The 25904-nt window shown below is 40.7% G+C and overlaps 1 protein-coding gene across 5 annotated transcripts in view; it reads left to right on the forward strand.

The window, feature by feature from the left end:
* The window catches only part of LOC120722289 (protein MTSS 1-like), a 46828-nt gene extending 21981 nt beyond the window's left edge, over positions 1-24847 (forward strand). Inside the window, exons 4-17 of one of the 5 annotated variants that reach the window (XM_040013219.1) lie at positions 9075-9159; positions 10229-10320; positions 10544-10618; positions 11656-11667; positions 16087-16244; positions 16510-16617; positions 16766-16863; positions 18220-18484; positions 19468-19581; positions 19940-20179; positions 20356-20571; positions 21294-21453; positions 21557-21838; positions 21925-24847. In XM_040013219.1, the coding sequence (XP_039869153.1) occupies positions 9075-9159; positions 10229-10320; positions 10544-10618; positions 11656-11667; positions 16087-16244; positions 16510-16617; positions 16766-16863; positions 18220-18484; positions 19468-19581; positions 19940-20179; positions 20356-20571; positions 21294-21453; positions 21557-21838; positions 21925-22394 (2375 nt within the window). In that variant the 3' untranslated portion in view covers positions 22395-24847. The remainder of the gene's footprint in view (positions 1-9074; positions 9160-10228; positions 10321-10543; positions 10619-11655; positions 11668-16086; positions 16245-16509; positions 16618-16765; positions 16864-18219; positions 18485-19467; positions 19582-19939; positions 20180-20355; positions 20572-21293; positions 21454-21556; positions 21839-21924) is intronic. The other 4 variants (XM_040013224.1, XM_040013225.1, XM_040013220.1 and 1 more) reach the window with 4 other exon arrangements.
* Positions 24848-25904: the final 1057 nt, after the last annotated feature.

Here is a 25904-nt window from a genome sequence, read left to right on the forward strand (position 1 = left end):
AAGCTCCAGAGTGGGCTCTAGGGTAATCTATTCTCACTGTCTCTCTGTCTGTTTCTATTTGTTTCTCTCGTTTTCTCTCTCTCTGGGGCTATTCCATGCTTAAACCCACTCAATGGTGGCTTAAACTGCAGCAGGCGTGTTGCTGCTGTTGAGCTGTTACATACGTCTTTTTTTTGTGCCTTTTTATATGTTAGATATTCGCACAACATTTGATGATTGCTAATGGGGCAGAAATGTATTAATTGTGTTGATTTTTGCTATTCAGGCACACTAAGCAATTACCCAGTGTTTGGCATGGGACTGTAAATTCATTTTTAGCTAAAGTGGCATAAATATTTAATGCAATTACCCTTTGATTTTTGGAAACCTCATGCATCATTCAACTTAAAAACTAGAAATTATCTACTTCACAGTGGTTTCCTTTTAAATTCTAAATATGATTTCAAGATAAAAAGTTAAATAAAAGCAATAAAAGGTTTTCTACATAGAGGCCATCCAAGGACCTACATCCAGGCTCACGCCAGTCCCATCAGACAGTTTGGTTGCCTTGCACCAACTTGCATTGGCTTTTCAACCCACGGTGCCTGAGCAGAAGTCCTACTGCAGCAACACTTTAATTGAACACACTAAAAACATGTAATACTTGCTGCTATCGTGCGAGTGGCCCAATGATTGGTGACGTTTAGGCTTCAAAGATAAGTAAAAGCACACTACTCTGTGGAGTAGTGTAACAGAAGGCAAAATAAGGGCAACATTGCAAAACAAAATATTCCACAGAAATCATTTAATCTCCCCCTCAAGAGAGTCAAGACATATGCAATAATACACAAACTGCCTTCTCATCTTATTGTACTTTCTCATGGGATAGTCTCTCGTTCTCTTTGAGTGTTTGTTTTGGTCTTAACTCTGACCACTCGTTGAACTAGCCAGCTGCTTACTGACTGGATTAACTCGGGCTCAGCGTTAACATTATTGTACTGCTATCACAGAGACATCAGAGACGAGTGGGAGTCAAGGCCTTAGACTGTATAGAGAAACAAACACGGCACAGAGAGATTGGAGTGAATTGTGAACAACAAGATCATTGAGATAAAAGATTAAACATGGAATGCAGTGGAATAAATAGCCGATGTTTCCATTGCAATCTGCAGCTGAAACCGAAATGTGACGTTATGACATCTCTTGCTGTAAGAGTACAGCTTGCAAGTTGATATATATCTGCATGTCAAGTCTAAAGACAGAAGAGAGTTTTTATCAAGGGATCTTTGTACTACAACTACGACCACCGTCCTCCTTTTTTTCCCTTTTTTGATCAAATTGAAATCTTTATGGCAGTGCTCTGCTAGGCATGTACTAAAGCCATTCTCATTAAGTTCTTGTTTGGGGCGCTGGTTTGCTTCTTTGTGGTGTCAAGTGAAACAGCTGCTCATCTGGATTGAGGTCAGTTAGCTGGGTCATCCACCCTTAAACATTCCACTGCTTGGGCACAAAGCACTTAGCTTTACTTGTATGTTTAGGTCCTAAAAATAAGTAGTCTTCTGTTCTGTATACTTTGAAAGTAAACAGCACAAACTGAAATACTTTAAAAACTATTAATAGGGCTAATAATGTATTTTTATAAACTCACCGAACATGAATCTGACAACGGGTAGGAGCGTTGTTTCATGCACAAATAAGGACTGGATTTGCAACAATTGTTGAAGATTAGAAATAATCCTTGTAGCACGCCGCAGTCGGAAAAGTGAAAGGAGAAGGGATGGTGTTGGCAAGAGCTATGCTTTCTTGTTATCTTAATTGGTTCCCATCCATTGCTTTAGCACCCATTCATAAAGCAGCACTGTGAGGCGGAAACAGTGAAAGGGGAGACTAACAGGGGAGGAAGGTGGGGATACAGCAGCTTTGTGGTATTCAAACGAAAAGAGACACTGAATTTGTCAGCTGTCTCATCGTGTTTAGCTGCAGCTTCAAGACACTGATAATGTGATATCAGACATGTGATACTGAAAACTCTAGATATATCCCTATCCTATCACCTGTTTCCCTTTCAGCTCTCCTCTGGAAAATGATTTCTTTTTCTACTCAAATTTTAAACAAGATGTAGTAGTAGTAGTAGTAGTAGTAAGGCTGCAGCACTACAGTGGCATACTAAAACATTCTCTCATATTAGCATCGGTTTAATAGTCCAAATACATCACCCATACCCAAAACATTTTGCTATCTTTGGTTTAAATTTCGTTGCTGACAATGATGTGGCAGAATAGAAGGAATACGTGCAGAAAGGTGATGAAAAGAGGAAAAAGAGGACAAATGAGTGGGGAGAAAGGAAGGTGGGGAAAACATGATCTGGGCAGAAAGAAGAGAAAAAGAGAACCACGTAAGGAGATTAACAAAATATAGCCTTCAGGAGAGAAGAGCAACGTAAAGGAGAGAAAGGTAATGCATTACTATTCAGAAAGCATTTCACTGCATTGCAGTGGTGGTCTGACACACATTCAGTTTATTCTAAAGGATACTTAATATCCTGAATAGCTTTGTAGACATAGAGGTCAAGCTCCAGATGTTTTTCTGCCTCATTTCACTAAAGTGCATTAAACAATGGCGTTGTTAGTTTTTCTCTAGTTAATAATATGTGCTGAATTACGCTCCTTTTTTCCCTAATCCCCTCCTGTCAGCTTATTTATTCTTTTTTTCAATGAACATGGTGCTCGTAGTTCAAACTCTTTGTTGCTGGGTAAATCCTTTAATAGTCAACTGTAAGGTCGTGGTAATAGGTTCAGGGATTAAGAGTGGAAAACTTGTTATACATGTACCAGTGTTGATGGTGCAAACGCAGTACTGAGCCAATTACTGCCCTTCCCTGTCAGCATATTTTACTGTGAATGTTTTAATCTCTTTTTAATGCTAGAAGCAACAATATTTATATCATTAAATAATCCAGAAATCCATCACTTGGCTGACTGTCTATCCAAAGTGAATTGGCATTCATAATTATATTTCTGAGACCTTTACAAAACATTTACAAAGGGTGACACAGCTCAGTGTGACACAGTCCAGTCCAGGAAATGAGTACATTGATAATTTATTCACTGTATTTAACTGTGTCTGAAAATTGCCATATTTCTCCCCATTTTCTTTTCTTCCTTCTTCCTCTTCTGCCTTTTTTCCTTATCCTGTCTTTGCATGACAGCTGTTTGGAGATGTAATCAGAAAGTCCCGGGTTTTTTCTGTGTCAGCACGGGTCACACTGAAGCAGGTGCGTGCGTTTGCTCGCCCGCACGCTGCATGTGTTGGTGCCCATTGAGGTTAGACTTGCTGACGGTATAGGGTGTGTTTGTGCGTGTACGTGGGTGCGTGGGTAGGCTGTCTGTCAGCAGCTTTTGATGAATGAAGAGTTGAGCCAAGCAGGGCAGGCTAACTAAGAGAAAATGCTATTATAAGCCCTCAAGCTTAATTCTGTTTTATATCCATGCACCACACGTTAATTCATTGCTATACTTAGATTTGTTGAGATAATCTTTAGATGAATCTGTTAATTAAATTAATTAAATCACCTTTTTTAGACCTCCCTTATTTCCTACATTTATTGAAGCCCATCAGAACTAGCCACTTAGTTTTACATTTACAGAAATGTGTAATTGGGCACTAATAGTATGGTACCAGACTGACAGAGTAGTTAAATCAGTGAATGAAATCCTAGCTTCTATCTGTACTGTGTGGGTGGCTCCATCTGGGCTTGCCAACTGCTCATCTAGGGCTGTGTGTGCGTGTGTCTACGGATTCATTTCTTTCTTAGCCTGTACAGTATTGTTAAAGTAGTAGCTTTAAACTAAATCACTGACACTTTGTGACACTGTTTTCCTCTTTAGGTAAATACTAAAATGAGTTGTTCTCTATGGTAATGAGAACATGGTAGTTCTGTTTCTGCTATCGTAAATGAGTAGAAAATGGTGATTTGACTAAATGTCCCCTGTAAATGTGGCCTACTTTAAATTAAGGTTGTCAGAGCAGTTTAAAAAGTCACGAATGAAACGTATAAATATAGGTTAGTGTCAGTAGTGTTGTATAAACTTGTGAATAAGCTGGTGTTCCATAATGATTCTGAAATAAATGACATCACTCATTTTGTGGTGTAAAAAACACCAGCTATGTGAGATTTAGGTGACTCGGTGTGGATGTTTATTCTCCGGTTCTTTAATTGCCTCGTGAACAGATCACCCTACCTCTGTCCAGCTGGAAGTGTGTGTGTGTGTGTGTGTGTGTGTGTGTGTGTGTGTGTGTGTGTGTGTGTGTGTGTGTGTGTGTGTGACCAGCTGTACAGTCTCCAGTCTCTTATCAGCGTAACCACTGCCCCGTAGTTAACAGCAGCCATCTGGTGCCCATGCACAGAGTTGGTTTTAGCTAACCAACCTCTCTCATCCACATGTCAGTACTACATGCTCTCTCCTTCCTCACTTTCCCCTTTCCTTTTTTGGTTCACCGCTCTTTTTTTATCCCTCATGTTTTAAATGAATAAATAGAGGCTTTTTTTAAACATTTACTTCATTGACTTTTCCCTCACCCCCTCCATTTCTCTTCCTCCCTCATAATTTTCTCATCATGTCTAAAGAAAAGCTGGTATAAGTTTAAAAATAGGACTATTATTATTATTATTATTTTGTATGTTGTAGTTATTGTAACTATTATATACACCGTTTATCCACCGCACACATGTTTTAAACACATGCTTAACATCCATTCGTTTTCCTTTGCTTATCCCGTTCAAGGTTGCAGGTGTGCTGAGCCTATCCTAGATACCAGGGGTACAACCTGGGCCGGTCCCCAGTCTGACACAGGGCTAAAAGGGCTAGTTAGAATCTCGAGATGGCATTCCCTGTGTGCCTGTATGTTGTCATTATAAACTAGAAACCTAATGCTTACCATATAAGTTTATATTTAGTATGTACTGTATTATTCTGCAGGTGCAAACTGCAGGCTTATAGCCGAGAAGCATTCAGTATCATCTTGGTTCCTGCATTATTGATACCTTGGCGATCGATGATTTCAGATTGCATCAGATTGTTTCATAATCCACGAGCAACCTGAGAGTTTGTTGTATAACTACAGAGAAAGAGGAATGTTTGCCCTCCGTCTTTACACAGCCCGCTGCCTTTCAGACAGTTGCCTAGTAGGTTTATCTAACAGGTCGGTTTATTCAAAGATTAGCCAATCAAAAACAAATAGTCGACGCTCACTCCACGATGCTATAACAACTAAAAACACTTTAAACTGATGGGTGTCTTTTACAGTATGTTTCCAGTCCATTTAGACACGAACCCTTGAGTGCTCCAGCGCTTTGAAGTCTTGTCTTTCTAATGCAGTCTGACAAAGTGCAAAAACACACATGCACACACTCTCCCTGTGTCAGCACAGTGTGACATTCCAAGGAACAGTCTGGAAGGGGGTTGAGGACAGACACAGACTTGGCAACTCGGCATCTAATTGCCACACTATCTCTCTCTCACTCGGAGAGAAAACTGTCACAAATGTCCTCGCAGACTCTCTGCGGGCTGGCTCACACGAAAGCTGAAATATCAGAAACCATCAGACAAAACGTTGAGATTCTTAAAATAAGAAAATTACTCATTGAGGTTTTTAAATTAATCAACACCAAGAACTCTTTTAATAAAGTGCAGCATGAAGATGTTTCATTCGCTCCATACTGTTTGGTTTCTTTTGTTGATTGGGAAGTTTGTTTTTTTTTAAATGGCTAACCAAACCATGCACAACCAAAATATTGTGAAATAATATACTGAAACATTCTGCGGCTAAATTTGCTCCTTTTTTCTCACCAAAGAATGAAGCCTATAGTTTCTCTGACTGGTTAAGTTGGTGGTGCAGGGATAATTACAAGCCTCTGAAAACAAGCTTGTCAGAGAGCAGCTATTTCTACTGACAGCCAGCTATGCCACTATACACACACACACACACAGAGACACACAGAAGTGGTATGGCCTGGTATTGACGCAGTTGAAGTTTGTTTTTTTTGTGTGCGTCTGTCGCAGACAACTGGAGCTGCCAATGCAGCTATTTCTATCCAGGGGTCAATCATTGCTAGAAAGAGCAGACTATATGTAGTGTGTAAGCAGCCATTTTATCCTGAGAGCACGCAGGGAAAATCAGCCTGACACTTCTCTGTGTATGTAATGCATGAGTGATTAATGCTAATGTGCATATGTGTCATATGTTAGAAACCCCTATTATTCTACTGGGGCACCAAATCAAATTGTTGTAGGCGCCGATAATACAGATGCATATTGTGTACAGTTTCCTTGGTAACTAGGAGGCAAGGCAGGGGCCACACTGACTGGCTGCCTGCTGTGATAGTGGTAGGAAGAGAAGTTTCTCCCCTAGTATTGCAGATTTTTGGGGTTAACCTCATGCTTTTGGCATGATTACAACTACTCCGACCAATATAGGATTTTTAAAACCAATACCTTACTGATACCAATGGTTGGTGATTTAAAAATATTATTTTGTTTATTTCAGATTTTAACGTTTTAATTTTGTTATGTGCAGTTTTTACTGTGCCCTTACTAAGATAATATGACAACGCTGTTTAAAATAATAAAATAATTGTTTTAGTGTCACACCAAGTTGAGGATTACTCATTGAGGCTCTGCCCGACTTGTTGTTCTTGTGGCGTCGCCAGCAAGTCGTAGAATGCCTTCTGGCTGACAAACTATGCAACATCAACACTCATAGCCCGGTTGAAGGATGTTTATCCCGTCTCTTCTTTACCTTTTAATCATAAATGCTGATACCAGTAGTTAATATCAGGCTCTAACGGCAGCGGTCTGTTCATCTTTAGTTGCGAGACATGAGCTGATTTTGGTTGTCTTATTTGCCTCATTGAATCCAATAACAGTGGGTGAGGTTGTGGCAAAGGACTAATCAACTGAAACCAAACTCTTCATTCGTCAGAATGGGCTGCAACTACACAAAGGTACCTTTTGATAATGAGAAACTAACCACCCAGTTTTTGGCTGTGGCCTCTCTGTGGAACGGTGGCATCTATCAGCCACACCCTCTAGAATAACAAGCACACATAGTAAGGGAGCGCTGGGCAGATTGATAGATATGATGACTAAACAAGTCGACGCAGGAATGAATGAGCATTATGATATTAGATGACAAAAAGGTCTTTCATGGCACGTAAAAGTCACACCCTCTGCAATAACAAGCACATGGAAAAAGAGGATGAATAAATGAATGGAAAGAGGGTAAAATTTGGTTAGGACTGAGTTCAGTGGGACAGTGAGTTAAGTCGAAAGGTTAGATGATGATTTACAATCCAGAGTAGCCTAATAATAATGACGTAGTATTTCTGTCCAGCTTTCTGCAGTCTAAAACATAACGGCGTGAAAACACGTCTTTGTAGAAGAATGTGACAAAAGGCAGATTGTCTGGCTGTGGCTTCAAACCCCCCACAAACCACACGTGTGATGGTGGCAACTGAGATGTTTTGTCACTCTAGTGCACTTACAAAAACATTTGTTGCTTAGTGAGCAAAAGAACTTTGCTGATAGTGCTGATACCATCCCACACTCCTTTAAGCTGCTGATTCACACACTTTTCGTGCTGCTTTATTGTTCAGCATTATTAATAATTGAATTTAGACACTAAATTAATCAGTAATTCCACAGGAGAAGAATTTTGGGCCCAGCATTTTAGCACCCTGGCTTAATCTGAGGTACACACTTCACACCAGATAGCACAAGATGCTGACAAGCCTGAAATGCACTTGGTAAAATTTCCAAACTGTCTTTATCAGATTATAGCTGTAGGATTTCTTTCTTGCTATTTTGTGTTAGTGTCGGAGAGCTCGTGTTTTGTGCAGGGTTTAAGAGTCAAAGACAATTCTGTAAATGTGTGAGTGAGTGACAGCTCTGCGTGCGTCTCTGCACGCGGTAAGGGCCGCGCTGACAGCAGAATGGCTTGCTCTGTTGGAGAGGATTCACACTTCACATCAGATTATCACAGTCTCGCACACAAAACCCGTGCTCACATAGACAGTATCACGATATCTTTGCTCGATTTCATACAGGATCTTTCTGCCCTCTACTTCCCTCTGTCACGCACACACCGACATAGACATACTCGCAGTAGTCCCACGGAGAAAGCGGCTAGTCATACCGAGCAGCCAGACAATAGCTCTGTCAATCAGCGTCAGGGGCCTGCTTAGCTGTCCAGCCTGAAGACTTCTGGTGGACAGCCCTAAAGGAATCTTATATTAGCCGCGAGCACATTTACCCCTGAATACATGTGTATAAAAATATATATATATATATATATATATATATATATATATATATATATATATATACACACAGTATGTGCATTTGGTAGCTCAGTGTTGACAGTTTTATGGGGAAGTGTAGATAGAGAGTAGGTCAGGAAGGCCAGTGAGCTGCAGTCAGTGGAGTTCATTTGCATCTTTTCACAATAATTAGGACATTAGAATTTATCTGTTTTAAAGACCCATGACTGCATTTTTCCTTTTTTTTGTTTTTGTTCTGTGCTAAACGTTTTCTGCTGTTACTCATATAATTGGAGGTCCTGCTAAATGGTCCAGCTGCAGCTCTGATATAATTATAATATGACTCAATCTCAAGCAAATTATTGCAAATATAACTTTTGGATGGCAGTTCGTGTGAGATGGTTAATATCAAAAACAGTCTTGTTGGCTAACGGGAATAAGACACTGATGGATTTTTTTTTTTCTGTTTCACAGGCATTAGTGTGACTAAGTCTAAACTTGGAAAAAAATGTTTTGTACTAATAAGAATTCAAATATCAGCAAACATCATTCCCTTTCTTCATTTTCTTGCTTCAGTCCCACTCATTTGTCAGCTCTCGCAAAATTAAACTGGTGGGAGGAAGAGGGGGTTAGAACACTGCTCATGGAGTTGTGCATTAGTATCAGTAGGTAAATGTCTCAGGTTTGTTCACTGGCAGGAACATTTTTCACAATTAGCATGATTTATTAACAAAATAACGTGTTTTGTTTTTTTTTCTTCTTCTTTGCTGTCTTTCAGGTGGCACAAGAGACATTGGATCAGCATTGACCAGGATGTGTATGAGACATCGCAGCATAGAGGCTAAACTCAAACAGTTCTCCACGTAAGGAACATTATAGTACTGTATATTACTGTGCTGCTTCACCCTTCCTTACTTATTTTTAACCCTAGTGCTATTCAATTGTGTGAGCCACTCTCAATTGCTGCTTTGAGATTAGATTCAAAACTTGCAAAGGTAGATTGTTTTTTCTGTTTTTTCCTCTTGCACTAGTTCCTATATTATTAACTCACAGTTAATGACCCACGCTGCCCTCCATGCTGTGCAGCTCTAATAAAACGGTTTGTAATTCAGTTGTTTCCACACCGTGCCCCCCATGTTTTGACATTTCGTGTGTGTGGGTGAAATTGCCGTGTCGGGGAATGCTGGGAAAGAGACTATTCGTCTGGCAGTATGTGCATCTATAATGTCTCTGCAAAGACGTACACACCAGGTCTCTCTTCTGTACCTACACACGCACACAAACACACACTACACAGACAAGGGGCTCTCTAATTTCAGCTGGCATTTCAGGGGAGATTCCACTTGGAGCTCCATAGTAGTAGTTGTACACAAGGGGGCTGGGGTCAGCAACCCCCCAAATGCATGCACACACACACACACAAACTCACACACAGGGACTTTGTAGAAATGTCTGCAAGTGGGAATAGTCTAATTTTAGTTGCATGCACTAAGACTGCAGCTGTCCACCTCTCACACTCACAGATACGTCTGTAATGATTGACAGATATAACTGTACTTTTTTCTCAGTGTTTTTCTCTCTCTGCCTGTCAATGATTGACACAAAATCATATACCATATAAACAGAAAGGAAAACTAAACAAATGAGTTTTAAGTCTGACAGTCTGTCTGAAGTTTTAATTGGAGGGCAGGTATAACCTTGCGCTATGTGTTCAAATTGCTGTATCTTTCACACAGTTATTTCTATATTAATCTAAAACTACTCCAGTTAAATCTCAAACTCTGTACAATTCAGTTTCAAATTGAATCTGCTGAAGCACACACCCTGAAGACTAAAAAGGTCCCTGTCCAAATACTTGCTGTATATGGTGAAATGTGGTTAACTGATCGGGTTGACCTTAGATCAGGGGTGAGGTATGTGCTGTTTTTACAGGGGCTTCCTTGAGGGTCTGATCAACCCTCTACAAGAACAGATGGAGGAGTGGAAAAGAGGAGTCAACACTTTGGACAAGGACCATGCAAAAGGTGGGATGAACAAAAAAAACTTCCAATCATTGTGGGGAAAAGCAGTATTGGTAATCTGTTAGCTCTATTCATACTGTATTAGATGTTAGCAAAGCTTTAAATACATAATTATTTTGTCTTTTTTTTTTTCCATTTTTTTCTTCCCATCTCACATAATACGTTTGTGGAAAACTGTACTTTAAAACTGTTAGTTGACCTTATTAATCTTGTCCATGTGAACCAGAGTACAAAAGAGCTCGGCAGGAAATTAAGAAGAAGTCATCGGACACGCTGAAACTTCAAAAGAAAGCAAAAAAAGGTACTTTTTAATTAACTTTTGCAATAATTTTACCTGCTAAATGCTGGTAACAGTAAATGGATTACACATGACACAACATAAACTAATTCACGCTAAAAAAAAGGGGGGGGGTCTTCTTTGTTTAAAAAAACAATTAAAAATAAAGACACATGAGGGTAGAAGGAAAAACAGACAAGACATATTTGGCTCCACTACAATATTTACAATATTTAAGAGAACCATCTACTGTAAATTTACATTCAGGACTAAATTAAAAACCTGATTATTTTAAATGTAAGACAAACTTTTACGTGTCTTAAGCTGACAAATCTTCTTGTAATAGGAAAATGCTCAAACTATATATGTGAGTTTTTCATTAGACACGAGCGATGTGTGTAGACGTTTGTCCCCACTGATTTAGTTGTGCAGCTCCACTGAGGCTAAACATTACCTTACTTGGTAAACACTCCCTCGGAGGGTAGGGCTCGTTTCCCTCTGCCGTTTTCTTGGCTCAGGTTCTTCATACACATTCATCTACCTAGAAAAAAAATTCGATACACAAAAAAGGAGTTGGTCCGATATCCCTTCAGTATCTTTAGGGATATTGCGGGTTCGTTTTTAAATCAGTGGATAACTCGTACAAAACACTTAAGCCAAAAAAAAGTCTCAGCTCAGCACTAGATTTAACTCAGGAATATACATTTGAATCTGTGAAACATATCCAGCAAAATAATGTTTTAAAAGGACTTCAAGTTCGCTTAAACATAAGAAACAAAGACATGGCCAGTCAATAATTCCTCACTCAAATATACATAAAAACTTACTGTATATGTAATCTATTTCTGAGTGGAAACAACATATTGAAGCACCTTGAAGTACGGTTTTAGTTTTTTCTCAGGTTCCTAAAATGCTACAGGGTCCATTCGCACACACAATGCTCCAAAATCATGTGATGATTAGTGTTTAGCGCTGGCGCTCCTTCACTTGACTTGGATCTTTTTCCTTTCCTTGTCCCCATGTGGTTCTGATACCATCCCTCACCTTACGCTGCACTGCAGCTGATAATTTCGGTAAGTCAGCTTATAGAATAGACACACTGTCCACACTGTTGCTCACGCCATTGTGCTTAACCGAGCATCTTGGTTGTCTTGTGAAATAGGTACCATGGATCTTTGTTTGCAAATTTTAATGTGTGTAAATGCTTCCAGTTATTTGCATGCTCATTTTTTTTTTTCTACAGGTGAGGCTACTCTTGTTTACACTCGATGGTTGCCACAACATATTGGCATGTTGTTGTTGTTTTTTCCTCAGAGGTGGAGAAACCAGGATTCCCATTTTATGTAGATGCTTCATTTACCTTCTCTTTATTTGTTTATATATTCATGGTCTGTAGTTCCTGATTTGAGGGCCTGTGTTGATAATCACCTTAACTTTAACCACATTTATAGGCGGTTTAACTTGTCGTTTGTCATAGCATAACTACAGAAACAGCCAAAGTGATGTTTTTTATAAACAGCTGAATCTAACCACCCTTTAATATTTCACACTAATTCCAAATTGATTGCTATTTGTATATAGACATCTTCTATTTAGGCATTTTGGAGACTTCCACACTGATGTGAGCAAAGACAATCGTAACTAGCTTTGCTTCTTTAAACCTGACTCATAGCAGCACAAACAGATATTTAAATAAAATGCAAAGCAGTAGGTTAGTAGATTCTAATATGCTGCACTGAAAGAAGATTGCTCCATTTGCTATCAGATGTAAGACACCATCTGTCTGCTTGTGTTGGTCAGTCGATATCTGATGTTTGATATGTGTCTTGTGAGGGTGTTTTTCTGACCTGGGACCCTGGCCGTTCTAAGAAACAGCCTGTGACTGCAACCTAATGTAATCATTGCCCTCGTGAAAGCTGAAGCAGTTAATCTCATTTGGGTGTGCACATGTATCTACATGTGAATCGAATGGGGGCTACTTCAACCACCTGATTCAAACAACTCAAAGCAACTGAAAAGAAAAAAAAGCTGAATTCTTGAATCTTTAGGATGATTTAGGTTTACTTTTAACCTAAAAAAGCTCTCTGCAGTCATTTGCACAACCTAGCCTTGCTAATAAAAGGAACACTGGCCAATTCCTCTGATTCCTCATGGCGTTCATACTTGATAACATCACACACATTTGTTGGTTGCACATCCATGATGAGAACATCCCATTTCACCACAATCCTAAGGTGCTCTGCTGGAAGCAGCCATCAGAAGATGGGTACACTGTGGTCATAAAGGGATCGACATGGTCGGCAAGAACAGTCAGTTTCATGCTCAGTTTGTACAAAAAGGCCCAAAGTGTGCCACACCATTAACCATTATACCACCACCAGTCTAAACCGCTGATATTAGGCAAGATGGATCCACGTTTATATTGTTTACCCCAAATTCTGTTTCTGAAATACCTAGACCAGCCTTTCAGGCACCAACAATCATGTCATGTCAGAGTCACTTAAATCACTTTACTTCTCCAATCTGATGCTCCGTTTGAACTTCAGCAAGTCATCTTAACCATGTCCTCATGCTTAAACGCATTGAGTTGCTGCCATGTGATTGGCTGAATAGATTTTTGCATTAATAAGCACTTAAACATAACCAGTGTACCTAATGCTACTATTGCTATTTGTTCATATATCCTATGAATTCTGTACAGTCACATTATTTGACCGTCTCTCCTTTTCTCTTACAGCACCAATGATTGAACATTAAAAATGGTGGTGAAGTAGATTGTAATGTGCGGTCAGTGACCACAGATCTTTATTATACCTTCTGCAGTTGAAGGGAAATAGAAGGTAGCTATCAAAACCTTGTCATCCACATAGCTGCTCAGAGACTAGGAATGCAGACAAACCCTTCTTCTTACCACAACTGTCATTTCATGGCCGTATGCTCCGGTGTTGTGTCCATACACTTGAGTCCCTGTGTGTGAGTGTTTAGGTCATTTATGTCAATTGTAGTATCTTTATTGAGTCTCTGATGTTGTTAAGTAACAGATATGGCCTCTGGTTGAATATTATAAGCAGGTTATTAACAAGTACCTGTTTGGGTGTTTAGTCAGTAAATAAGCATGTTTCCCTCATACTTGACTTTAAAGAGGCTAAACTCATAAACCAATTAGTACATTGCAACTTTTACACTGTTCATGTAATCGAGCGAGTAAAGGGATCAGCTGCTTTTTAAGAGCCTCGACCGTTAACAGAAGCAGAATTAGAAGCACTACTCGAGCTACTCACGAGCTCTAAAAAACAGCAACAAAGAAAATATTTGGCTTTCCATCTGTTTCAGACAAAGTACGTCAACTTACAGTAGCGTCTTTCCAAAACCACATCGGTTATATTGAGAAAACCGTCTGCCAATGCTTAAAGTAAAGAAAACCAGAATTCAGCGTGCGCCTTCATTTTCCTGCATGCTGAGGAGACACCACAGGCTTTGGGGGTTGAAATGCTATTCTTCTACGCCGAGGCCAACTGAGACCTAGCGTGGACTTAGTCCCAAAACCGAGTGAAGGAAAACATTGATACAATATGATAAGAACATTTTTTAACTTTGTCTGACATACTGCATATAAATGAGTATTAATAAGAGAGCGTACATTCGCTCAGAGCATCTTTTGCGATCATGGCATGTAAAGGAATTTTTCCCATTAGAGTTTACATTTTTTAGATTCAAATATTGCCAGTACTTACAACCTTACAGATGCACGATTTTACATAAAACATCATAATAACTCAAACTTTTATTTAAGAGAGCTCGACATTGTTTTCAAATAGCTGTTTGGATTCATACCAGGCTGTAAGGGGGTCTTCCTGTGCCTGCGCTCCATCACTCCACTACAATTCATGAAATTTGGTTTTGTAGTTTTTGCATCTTATACCTAAGTGACAGACACACGGCACTGATTGCATCCCTCCTGGTCTTTTGCCTTAAAGGAGGGATACGATTTTCCCTATAATGAGTTCAGTCCTGCAATGGAAACCAGACTAATGAGTGAGGTCTGTCTTAGCCCTCTAAAGTTTGCTCACATAGCCAGCTCTCCACAAACCCTTGCATGTTATAATTGTACCCTGGGTTGCCTCAGAAGTTGCATTTGGATCTATATGAAACTGAAAATGTATACTTCAATCTGGACTTTCCAGTCCAGCTTTTACAGTCAATTTACTTTTTAGCTGCCATAAAGACACACACAGCTCACATTCCTCAGAGTCCAGTGTCAAACTCACCCGCTAAACTTGGTAAATGGATTCCCTTCACATTGAAGCTTCTTTTGTCTCGTCTCTTGTTTTTTGTACGCAGTCATTACAGACCCAGACTGCCCCGTGATATTTAGATTTATAGTGTTCATGTGCTGGTATTTGTGTGTGTTCTGCAAGTCACTGTTAATTATAAAAATGTATCTTCCTGCTGCTTTATCTTGTTAAACATGCATAGACCACACATGGACACGTCCACGAGGAACAAGCTTGTTTGTCCTCAGGATGACATGCGCATGCTTACAGTGTGTTTTACATTTGAGATGAGGATGATTTACCTGCGTAACTCCATCTCTGTGTTTCCTCTGGTATCTATTTGCATGATAAAGGGCCTCACATGAAACGTCAACAAAAGATCTTTGCCCAGACACAAGAGTAGAAAGAGACCACAGACCTTGTTCAGTTTGCAAGTGTATGCTTAACCTTGATTATCAAAGTTAAAACTCTGTGCGTGTGTGTATATACGTTTGCGTGTAAGTGTAATTGTAGTGCCTTTGAAGCACAGTGTCGGGTAGTCGTCAGCTTTCCTGCAGCCTCAGGGAATTCAGGAGGATTTGATTTGACTTCAGGGTATCCTCTCTTAAAATCATACACCTAAATGCAATTTCTAAACACAGAATCAGAAAGTGCTGAATGACACTATAACCTTTGGAACTGCAAAAGTCCTCAGACATTCCTGGATTTATACATGCATATTAAAACGCAGCACAAGGACCAGATGGTTGTGTCAATACCCCGGACTCTTCTTATCTTATCTTATCATAACATATGGGAAGCTCTCCAAGACGTGCGAAAGCTTAGCCTAAGGTTGATAACTTGTTTTTCCACTTCTGAGCAAAAGATGGGAAGCTCCAGGGACAAGAGTGGCTCTTTACAAGGAGCAGTGTGGAGTAGTTAAGAAATTCAAACAGTAGCTTTTACAACAGCAATGTTCACCTCAATAAACAACATGCAGAGCTGTACAAGTTGCTAGTACCAAGCTAACACCAAAGAGAAGTAGTGATTATTCATGCGTCTCACACTAGGGTAACTATTCTGTTTAATATCTGTGCTGTGAAGGAATTACAAAGGTGAAAAGTATTGTTTTCATACTTAACCTGTCAATTTGATCACATATCTGATCTCATTTTTATATTCCTCTATTGACGTAGATTCTTCTTTCTCCCCTGTTTTTCTTTTTTCTTCCCCTCAAAGGTCGTGGTGATATCCAGCCACAGCTGGACAGCGCCATGCAGGATGTCAGTGACAAATACATTCTGCTGGAAGAGACGGAGAAGCAGGCCCTGAGGAAGGCTCTTATAGAGGAGAGACAGAGATTTTGCTGTTTTGTAGCCATGCTGCGGCCTATAGTGGTGAGTGCAGCGGGGGAGAGGAAAGAGAAATGGGCCTTGGGTAACCACTCAGAGAGAGCAACAGAAAAATGTATTAACTCCACAGGCTCTGTGCTTTTTACATCCCACACACTGGATAGAAAACGTTTAACTCTCTTTTTCTTTAACACACTGAACTGTAAGCTTTTTTTTTTTTTACTTTAAACACTGAAAGTTAATGACTCTTTTTACTGGTGTGTAACCTGATTAGGCGTAATCATCTTGTCTACATGTCCTGTCCTTGTAGGATGAGGAGATTTCTATGTTGGGAGAGGTTACCCATCTCCAGACCATCTCTGAGGACCTCAAAGCCTTGACCTCAGACCCACACAAGCTTCCCCCTGCGAGTGAACAGGTGAGGAAAAACATTAAAAAGATAAAGTACTCATTATGTGCGTCATATTTTTGTGCTTTTTTTTTTTTTTTTAAAAAATTCTGTTTACTACCTTTTTTTCTCAACTCTGGGGGAAAAAAAAAACAGCTAATAATTTTGTTCATTTCAGGTGATCTTGGACTTGAAGGGCTCAGACTATGGTTGGTCATATCAAACTCCGCCCTCATCCCCCAGCACCACCATGTCCAGGAAGTCTAGCATGTGCAGGTAGGCTCAAATAAGTGAAAGAGGGGCATAGTTTTATAAGCACACATGAATCTACACCCATAAAAACTTTTGAAATTCACTTTACTTAAAATTAAATTAAAGTAAAATTTAATTATGCCGTTTTTGTCACCAGTTTCCCTAAAGCGATGAGAGAAATGGAACTGCGTTACAGTGTTTCGTCAAGTTAGAATTCCACAGTTTTATAACAGTGTCCCGCATATACTTTGCAAGATCTACTAAAATATGCAAAACTGTCATTTTAACCATATCAGTGCTTGTGAATCTGCTTGGAAGACAGCTGATATCAATTTAAAGAGATTTTAAAGTAGGAGTAAATGATTTACTGGCTTTGCATAAACTTTGTCTGCCACCTAGTGGCCAAAATTATCTGCAATACTTTGCAGAAGATATGCTAAAGATATGTTTTGGTATAACTGTACTTGGTGAAAAGTGTCAAGAAAGATGAAGGAGAATTGACAAAAGGAAGCAGCTAATGATTTTTAGCTGTTCAGATCTTGTCTTCTTTACTCTGTCCTCACTGCTTTTGTTTATCTTCCAATGATTCGTTTTCCAGAGCTGTTCTGGTTTAAGGAAATAAGTCTAATGCCTGGGTTGTGTATTGCTTTACGTCTTTTTTTTTTAATGTGCTAAAATCTATTTCAGGGTTGTGGGTGTGATGATTGGACCAAAACTTTAAATTACATGTTAGATTATGATTGACTGCTATATGGTAACAATGCAAGACTTTGAGGCCAAAAACAAAAATTGCTGCTTTTCCTCCTGTTTCTTAAGGCTTTTGCAAATATATCATTTTCATCTGAGATTTTGGCGACTTGGTTAATGCATACACATTTTATCAGATGCTGCATCATAGTACAGCACTAGCAGCTTGAGCTGGTTATAGATTTGATTTGCATATAGTTGTTTTATTGTCATAATTTGCTTCACGGTGCATTTATAGTAGGACAGATCTTTTAATTTAGAAGTCATGGAGTAATTAAGACCCACTGTTTATGCTGTTTTTGTTTTTCATGATTTTTTTCCTGTGAATATTTTCAAAAAGCTTGCACAGATCCTGCCTGCAATTATTGCCATTTATGATTTCAGTCGCCTTGAGTTGGTTTGTGTTGTTGTTTTTGAGGGGATTGGCCTAATTCACTGCCTGCTGCATCTTGGTGTGGTGTTTTAATTGTTTCCCACCATGTCTTTTCCACTCCCCCACCCCCAAACCTTTGCCTTTATGTCTACTCCTTTTATCTCCTCCTTACCCAATCATCCCCCCTCCTTCAACCCAATCTGCCTTTGGGTGCACTTGATTCTCTTTACCCTCATCGCTTGCTCCTTCCCCTTTCACAGTAGTCTGAACAGCGTTAACAGTAGTGACTCCAGGGGATCCAGTGGCTCTCACTCTCATTCTCCTTCCTCCTCTTCTTCCTCCTCTTCCTCACACCACCTCTTCCACCACCATCACCCTCGCCATCGATACCGCAGCTCCACGCTACCCCAGCAGACCCCAGCTCGGCTTCCTAGCATCTCCTCCCACGACTCGGGCTTCATTTCTTCATCACAAGACCAGTACACATTATCCAAGTCGTCCTCGCCACTGCCAGCTGAAAAAAAGGTAAGAAAGAGGCCTCAGATACCCACACTTGACCATAATTTTGGATCCAACTCTCTCAAGACGATGAGAGACAGTTAGCTGGCAGCAGTTAGTGTGTGTGATCATGGTGAAGTCATTTCACTGCTATTATTATAGCATAAATATGAAGGAAATTAGTCTGCCTCCATTCTAGCCCAGGGCAAAACGGGTCAGGCCCATCCTGCTATTAAAAAGTCAACCGCTGTGACAGACTGCGGTGTGTATTGTATTTTCATTAAATGAATTACAGCAAAATTGCATGTTAGAGCATCAACATTATGTTTTACAGTCGCTAAGAGCATGTCTCTATCAGCAGGTCTGAGTCTGTCACTTTTATCTAATCGTCTGCGAGGTAGTCCAAGGGATCGTCTGTGCGGGACTCCGCGGTTGGAGATCAGCACTGAGAGCAGCTGCACTAGTTGATGTTGTCTTGGCATGCCAGCAACCAGAGTTCCCCTGTCCAGAACACATTGGTAGAGTTAGGCTCCAAGTTTTTATGATGCACTGAATGTGGTTTGGCAAGTCTAACTCTGACCCATTTACAGTACAGTCCTGGGAATCGGCCTCCTCGTTGCCTCTTTCTTGGTGTAGTTACAGTAGCTGAAAGAGTTTGAAAGAGAACGGCCTCACAGCTCGCACTTTACACATCACAAAGAACTTTGTGTTTCCAGCCTCCAGCACTCAACCTCGCACTGCTGATGTCCATACATTTAATGCTGGTTTGACTCCCAGTGCACCTCTTCTGCAGTCATTCGGCTGTGCACTGCACTAACTGCTGAGAACAGTGAAAAAGTTGCCTCTGCTTTCTTAACAAACTGCTTCTATCTCGCTACCTGCTGACATGTCTATCTTTTGATTCTTTCCTTTTACACGTCCGTCTGTGATGTCTCCCTCCTCCTTTTACCGCTCCTCTCTCCTTCTGGTCTCGTGTCACTGCCTGTTTGCCGCTGCCCTCGCTGTCCCAGGCTTGTCCCACTTCCAGCCCCTCTGAGATGTCAGAGACAGGGCTGCTGCATAGTGACTGCAGCACCCCTTCTTCACTAGCAGATACTACTGCACCTCAGCCCTCTACTGACAAGGTGATAAACACTCATCCACAATGAATCTTATAAGCTTTACACACGCAACATGCTTTCCTCACACTAAACTCTAAACCCGGGTGTGTATGCCATCGATTCAGTGTAATGCAAAGGTACTCTGTATGCTGTATGTGCATCTCCAGTTTTCATTCATTTCAGCATTCGTGAGCAGTTCCTTTCTTCTGTGTTGATTTGATTAGTATATTTTTTGTGTTTCCTGTACTTGAGTTATCCTCAGTTATGTTTTGTTTTTATTTTCCACTGTTTTATCATTTAAACGATTTATCCCATTACACATTTGTTTGCTTGTCTTCTTTCTGTTCTCATCCCTCCTCCTGATCGGCATGCACGCAAACAGTTGTCCAATGGTTTCGACCACTACAGCCCAGCCAGTTCCCCCTACCTGCATAGCAACGGGGGCAGTTTGGGCTCAGTGTCAAACACTGCCTTCCCCTTCTTCCCTCCCTCCTCCTCAACCTCCACCTCCTGCCCCACTCGTTCATGGTCACGTCCTGCATCAGCCTTGCTGCCAGACTACCCTCCCTACTGCACATTGGGTTCCCCCATGATGCCTTCATCACGAGTCCCCAGCTGGAAGGTTTGTCCATCTCCTCTGAGTTGACGATCGACATATTTCCATCCTCCTTGTCTACAGTTTGAACACACATTCAGTGAATTATTTGGGTTTTCTTTATTTTGTTTACCTACTTTAGTTGAGTCCAAAAATGTAGTATGAACAACAAACACTGACATCTGCATCTCGTTTTTTAACAGGACTGGGCGAAGCCTGGGCCTTATGACCAGCCTATGGTCAACACGTTACGGAGAAAGAAAGACAAGGAGAGTCCAGCTGTGGTGGACAGTAATGGGAGTATGAACTGTGATAATAGCCCGCCCTCTGCCCAGACCGCAGCTCCAGCTGCATTGCAAACACCAAGCCAATCAGCATTAGTGCAAGACAAGAACAGGAACACACCTGCGGCTGTCAGGGTCAGTTTTTTGTCGCTGTCTCCCTCTTTTTGTTAACTGATTAAACAAGCATGCTGTTAGTTAGCCAGTGAGGCTTCAGCCAAATGTTCTTTTGGTTTTTTGGTCTCTCTGTAACACGTTTTTCCTAATTAAGGAATCTCATTTGCACTTCTTACTGTTTAGCCTGTTTTTTATCTCTTCTTGTGTTGGACAAATATACTGTTAATAATAGCAACTGGTGAGAAATTTACTGGTCTACTTTACATGACTGCTCTCCATAAATTGTTGATTAACTTCAATTAACTTCTTCTCAATTTTTCATGGCTTTTTATGCCGAGAAGCACCACATGGTTTCTGCTTAGATCCCTCCCTAATGCTTAAAAGCTGTGGTCATTTGCTAGCCAAATAAAAATTCCTCTGTGATTCATTTCTATCTTACTGCTACTAACTCATGAAGTCTGTAAACGGAGATCAGTCTGTGTATTGCCAACTGTGATACTTGACTTTCAGGTGAACCCACGTTAAACTACTTGCAGGCCAATGTTTTTGTCCTGGAATTTCGATGATATGAATAGCCTCCCACCACTAATGTCCCCATTTAATGACTTTAATGGGTTGAATCTAATGACTTTAATGACTTTAATGAATTGTACCTGACTGGTTCCAGGCAAACATTCAGATTGTTACTAAATGTTTTGTTTTTTCTTTCTTTTTGTTGGTTGATTGCATCTGTTTTTCTCCAGGCTGGGGATATCGAGGCCCAGGATGATCTGGCTCTGGCCTTATCCAGAGGTCTGGAACTGGACACCCAGAGGTCCAGTAGAGACTCTATCCAGTGCTCCAGTGGCTACAGCACACAGACCAACACACCCTGCTGCTCTGAGGATACTATACCGTCACAAGGTGGCACACTCACCAGTTCTCTGCTTCTTTTTAACTTGCTAGCATCATATCATACGTCACGTGGCTGGGTGCATACACTTCTTATTTCTTTGTTTCATTCCAGTATCAGACTACGACTATTTCTCAATGGCTGGAGACCCAGAGTCTGAGCAGCAGCAGTCTGACTTTGATAAGTCCTCCACCATCCCCAGAAACAGTGATATCACTCAGTCCTACAGACGTATGTTCCAGGCCAAACGCCCAGCCTCCACAGCGGGGCTACCCAGCAGTCAGGTACCTTATCCTGGCCCGGGGGCCTACCACACGGGGCCTTATCCCCCCACACCAATCCATACAGGCGCTTATGCATCTACTCCTACTGCACAGTATCCTCCTACGCCTACAGGTAACTGTTTTGGCCACTTTCTTAATGTTGGTGATAAAATATCGTGACCATCAGTTCCCAAAATGCCTCTCTTCGCATTTCTACAGGCCACGGTCCAGTTATTGTGACCCCTGGAGTTGCCACGATCCGCCGCACGCCTTCATCTAAACCTTCTGGACGCCGTTCGGGCTCCGTTACAGGTACAGGCCCCATTCCCATTCGCACTCCTGTCGTTCCTGTAAAGATCCCCACGGTGCCTGATATGCCAGGAGCTGTTAATGGGAACAGAGGCGAGGAGATGGTAGGCAGAGAAGAATCCCCCAGTTCTCCAACATTTACAGGAGAGGTGGATCCCGGCACGCTACCCATGGCGTCCTGGAGCGGTCAGGCCACAACCAACCCTCCCAATCTACCCAACTATGTGAGCCAGCAGCACCTTCAGAGTGAGATGAGACAGGAGGGAGGAGGAGATGATTCAGGAGAGCAAGAAGAAGGAGACATGCTGATGGCCATCCGCAAAGGGGTCAAGCTCAAGAGAACCTTCACCAACGATCGCTCTGCACCACGCATCGCGTGATTCGGCAAAGGTCGCAGGAGACGTGTGACCTCATTTGTAAATTAGGTCAGAAGCTTTAGGAAAAAGGGACGTTGCAGATAAGAAGTGCAATGTGTAAACTTAAAAGGCTTCTTATAACACATTGCAATATCAGTTGTATCTGCTGGCTTTCGTCACCTGTGAGAACCTCCTGCTACAGCCCCCATTTACAATCACTTAAAGAAAAGACAATAGCAGTTGTCTTATTGGGCTTACGTTGCCTCAGAAATGATATAAAGCCAGGTTAATAACTCACTCTGGATCAGGCCATTTGTGCTAATCCTTGTATAAGCTGTAATTCCAGGCCCACAGATGTAAAAGAGCAGCATAAAACAGCATGTTTTTGTTAATAAGTAGCACCACACTGATCACTCATTATTCTCACACATTCACACAATACTTACGTCTCCTCTGAGTGTGGAAAAAAAAAAAAGTACTGTATATTATGTGTACACAGACTCAGTGTTTTGGGAGTGCACTGTACTGTTGCGGTGGGATCAGCATTCTTAATGTTGATGACTTGGCAATAACCTCTGCAGGTACGACACGCCCTCGAGAGAGCGATATTAAAGTGCTCTATTACAGTAACGGCTTCAGCGGCTGGCCTTTGATGGCTCCATTTTTGGCAACTCCTGACCTGCATCAGTGCTTATTTGGAGGCACGCCCTGATGGCTGTTCATAGGTGCTGAGCTTCCAGTCACAGTTCAAAGACTTAAATGCAGTATGCATCGATACTCAGAGACACCATGAGCACAGGAAGCTCCTAAAGAAAACAAAACAAAAGCAAAGGAAATGACTGCGTTGCATTCGGAGTCGTAGGAGGCTACAGTGTGACTAAAGTGTCACATGTTTGACGCTGTGACATTAAGAGAGACTAAAGTTGTGTCCTGTTCTTCTTTATAAGGGTTCATATTGACACGGTTTGTAAATAATTTTGCACGTCTGTGTTACCGGGGAGTGTCGGCATCGCTCGTTCAATCGTTCAAAATCAATCAGTTCCACATCTTTTAACAGGGACATAAGGATCATCATACTGCACTGCCTCCAAGTGGATTGGGTTTACTTCTCCTCAGTTTATGACTCATTTAATCTGCAATCTCTACACGTTCATGGGTGGCAGATTAAACCTTGTCAGAGGTTCTCGTGTTAATATACGACCTCTTTCCTTTGTTTGTCATTTATTGACCACAGTATGAGCTGCTTGGCGTTGATTGCTCACAGCGGCAGCAATAAATCTCAAAGTATATACTGTCTCTGTTTAAAAAGAGAGCGAGAACTAAGCATTTTATTGAACCTGAAGCATTATTTCAGAGTTAAATGATATTTTTGTTAACGCCATGATGTTTCTGTCCTTCAGACTTCAGACCACGTTTTTACAACTGCCCCTTTAAATTAGTTTTTTTGTTGTTTTTGGTTGTTTTTACAAAGGTGATTATGTTATCGACAAGGAAATCGCATAAAAACGATCATATAAGATGAGATACTAGGCCCGTCCTTAGACCAGAGGCTAAACAGGCTAGTTGGTGTCACTCGGTCTGTATTTGATTTGCATTTCAGTTCAAGCACTGTGAGACCATGGCTACTACAGGATGTTTGAAATTGTAAATATTATTTAGTTAGTCCAGGATCTCACACGATTTTAATTTATTTCATTTCTCATTCTTTAAATGTCTTCCTCCTCAACTCGTCTCTATTTTTATACTTACTATAAAATATCAGAGTGGCAGAGCTGTTCCCTCGATCAGTGCCGTCTAAAGTTTTCAGTCAGATGTTCACGACTGTCCCGCTGTCAGTCCCTTATTTCACACATCTGTATATTTTGCATCATGAATTCAGATAAGATGGTTTGAAAGCACACTGTTTTGTTTTTTGTAAGAAAAATGCCAAGCAGGTGTGGTTTTGAGTCTCATCAGTATTACGAGCCCAGGTCTCGTGCAGAGCTGCACCCACTTCAGTTCAGTCCAAACGGCGCATTTTCATCTGAGTGGGAACGATAAAACCCAACTCTTTTCTTTTTTTTGTAAATTATTGTTTAAAGTGATGATTTTTTCCCCCTGGAGACTGAACTGAAAGTGGAATGATAACAACCATGCTAAGAGTTTGCTAAACAGATTGCGCCTTGCAAACCTCTGTCCACTCATTTAAAACTTGTATCATTAACCTGTAAGTCCCATATTTAAATTACTAGCATAAATATATATAAATATTATATTTGCCAAATGTCAGTATATCCTATAAGAAGTTTATAGTTTGTGAAAGTTTTAAAGTATAGTTAAGTCTGTTTTCCAGTTTAGTTTTTAGCTGTTTTCCTTCCCCACAGAGAGTTGACCTCTCAGTCTGTCCCTGTAGAGTTCAGGCTTTAATGCATTTTGTTTAAGGAGGTAAAAATGTTGTTATGACAGCTTTAGCAATATAATAAAGAATATTAATTTTGTTTTGGCTTTGTGTCTTCTCGAATATGTAAGCGTGTGTGTGTGTGTTAATGCTTATGGTTAAATCAGAATCACCAGTTAACCTACCCCGACAAACTGCATGTCTGTGAACTGTGGGAGGAAGGCATGGCAGTGAGAACCCACGGAGAACATGCAAACTCCACACAGAAAGGCCCTACCCAGAAGGTGGATTCAAACCTTCTTGCTGTGAGGCAACAGTGCTAATCACAGTGCTGCCCTTATGAACACATACTGATTAAAATTAGGTGGGTGGATCAATCCGAAAATAAATGGCATCGATACCAAAGCAGGTATTACTATCGAATCGATACTGGTGGGTAGGATCGGCACAAGTACGTCCCAGGTGTCCAAAAAGCCCAGTTTAAAAACAAAAACAAAAAAAACATGAAATGTTAAAAGATTTATTTGTTTTGTTCACTAGTTTTTATGGAAAGTAAAAGTGTTTTACTGATGATGATTTTATAAATCTGCTCTCCCCTATATAAGGTACACTTATAGGCTGAAAGTATTGGTGTCGGCAATACTGATCCTGTATTTACTTGCTGTCGGATCAATACCAACCTTTGCAGGATCACAAAGCACTAATTAAAATGTGCCTAAACACGAGAAGTTATTTCTAATTAATAATATAGAAATGTTATCCCTGGTTTTGGCCACCAGGGGCCGCCCTTATCCAAGTTTAAACATCCAAACCTGATTCAAGGCTTCGACTTGGATTTTTTTTTTATTACTTCACCCATCCTTAGAGGCCTGGAAATACTTATCAATGAAATAGTCAGTGGACTACTCATTTAAACAGTCAAAAAAAAAAAGGAAGCAAACGAAACAGCATGAGGAACAGACACTACTTTTCCTTGAGGTGCGGGCCTCTCCTTCTAAAACGAATAACTTCCACATGATGTCATGTTTCGTCGTGGTAGTTTTGTCTTATCTGGCTGAATAATTCAAATGCTCCACGTGCATAACAGCAGAGGGAGTGATGGGCACACACCCAGGAGACAAACACAGACCTTTATCACTATAAACACCACAAATGAT

The sequence above is a fragment of the Simochromis diagramma genome, unplaced genomic scaffold, assembly GCF_900408965.1.
Source record: "Simochromis diagramma unplaced genomic scaffold, fSimDia1.1 OVJJ01000618.1, whole genome shotgun sequence".
NCBI classification, from domain to species: Eukaryota; Metazoa; Chordata; class Actinopteri; order Cichliformes; family Cichlidae; genus Simochromis; species Simochromis diagramma.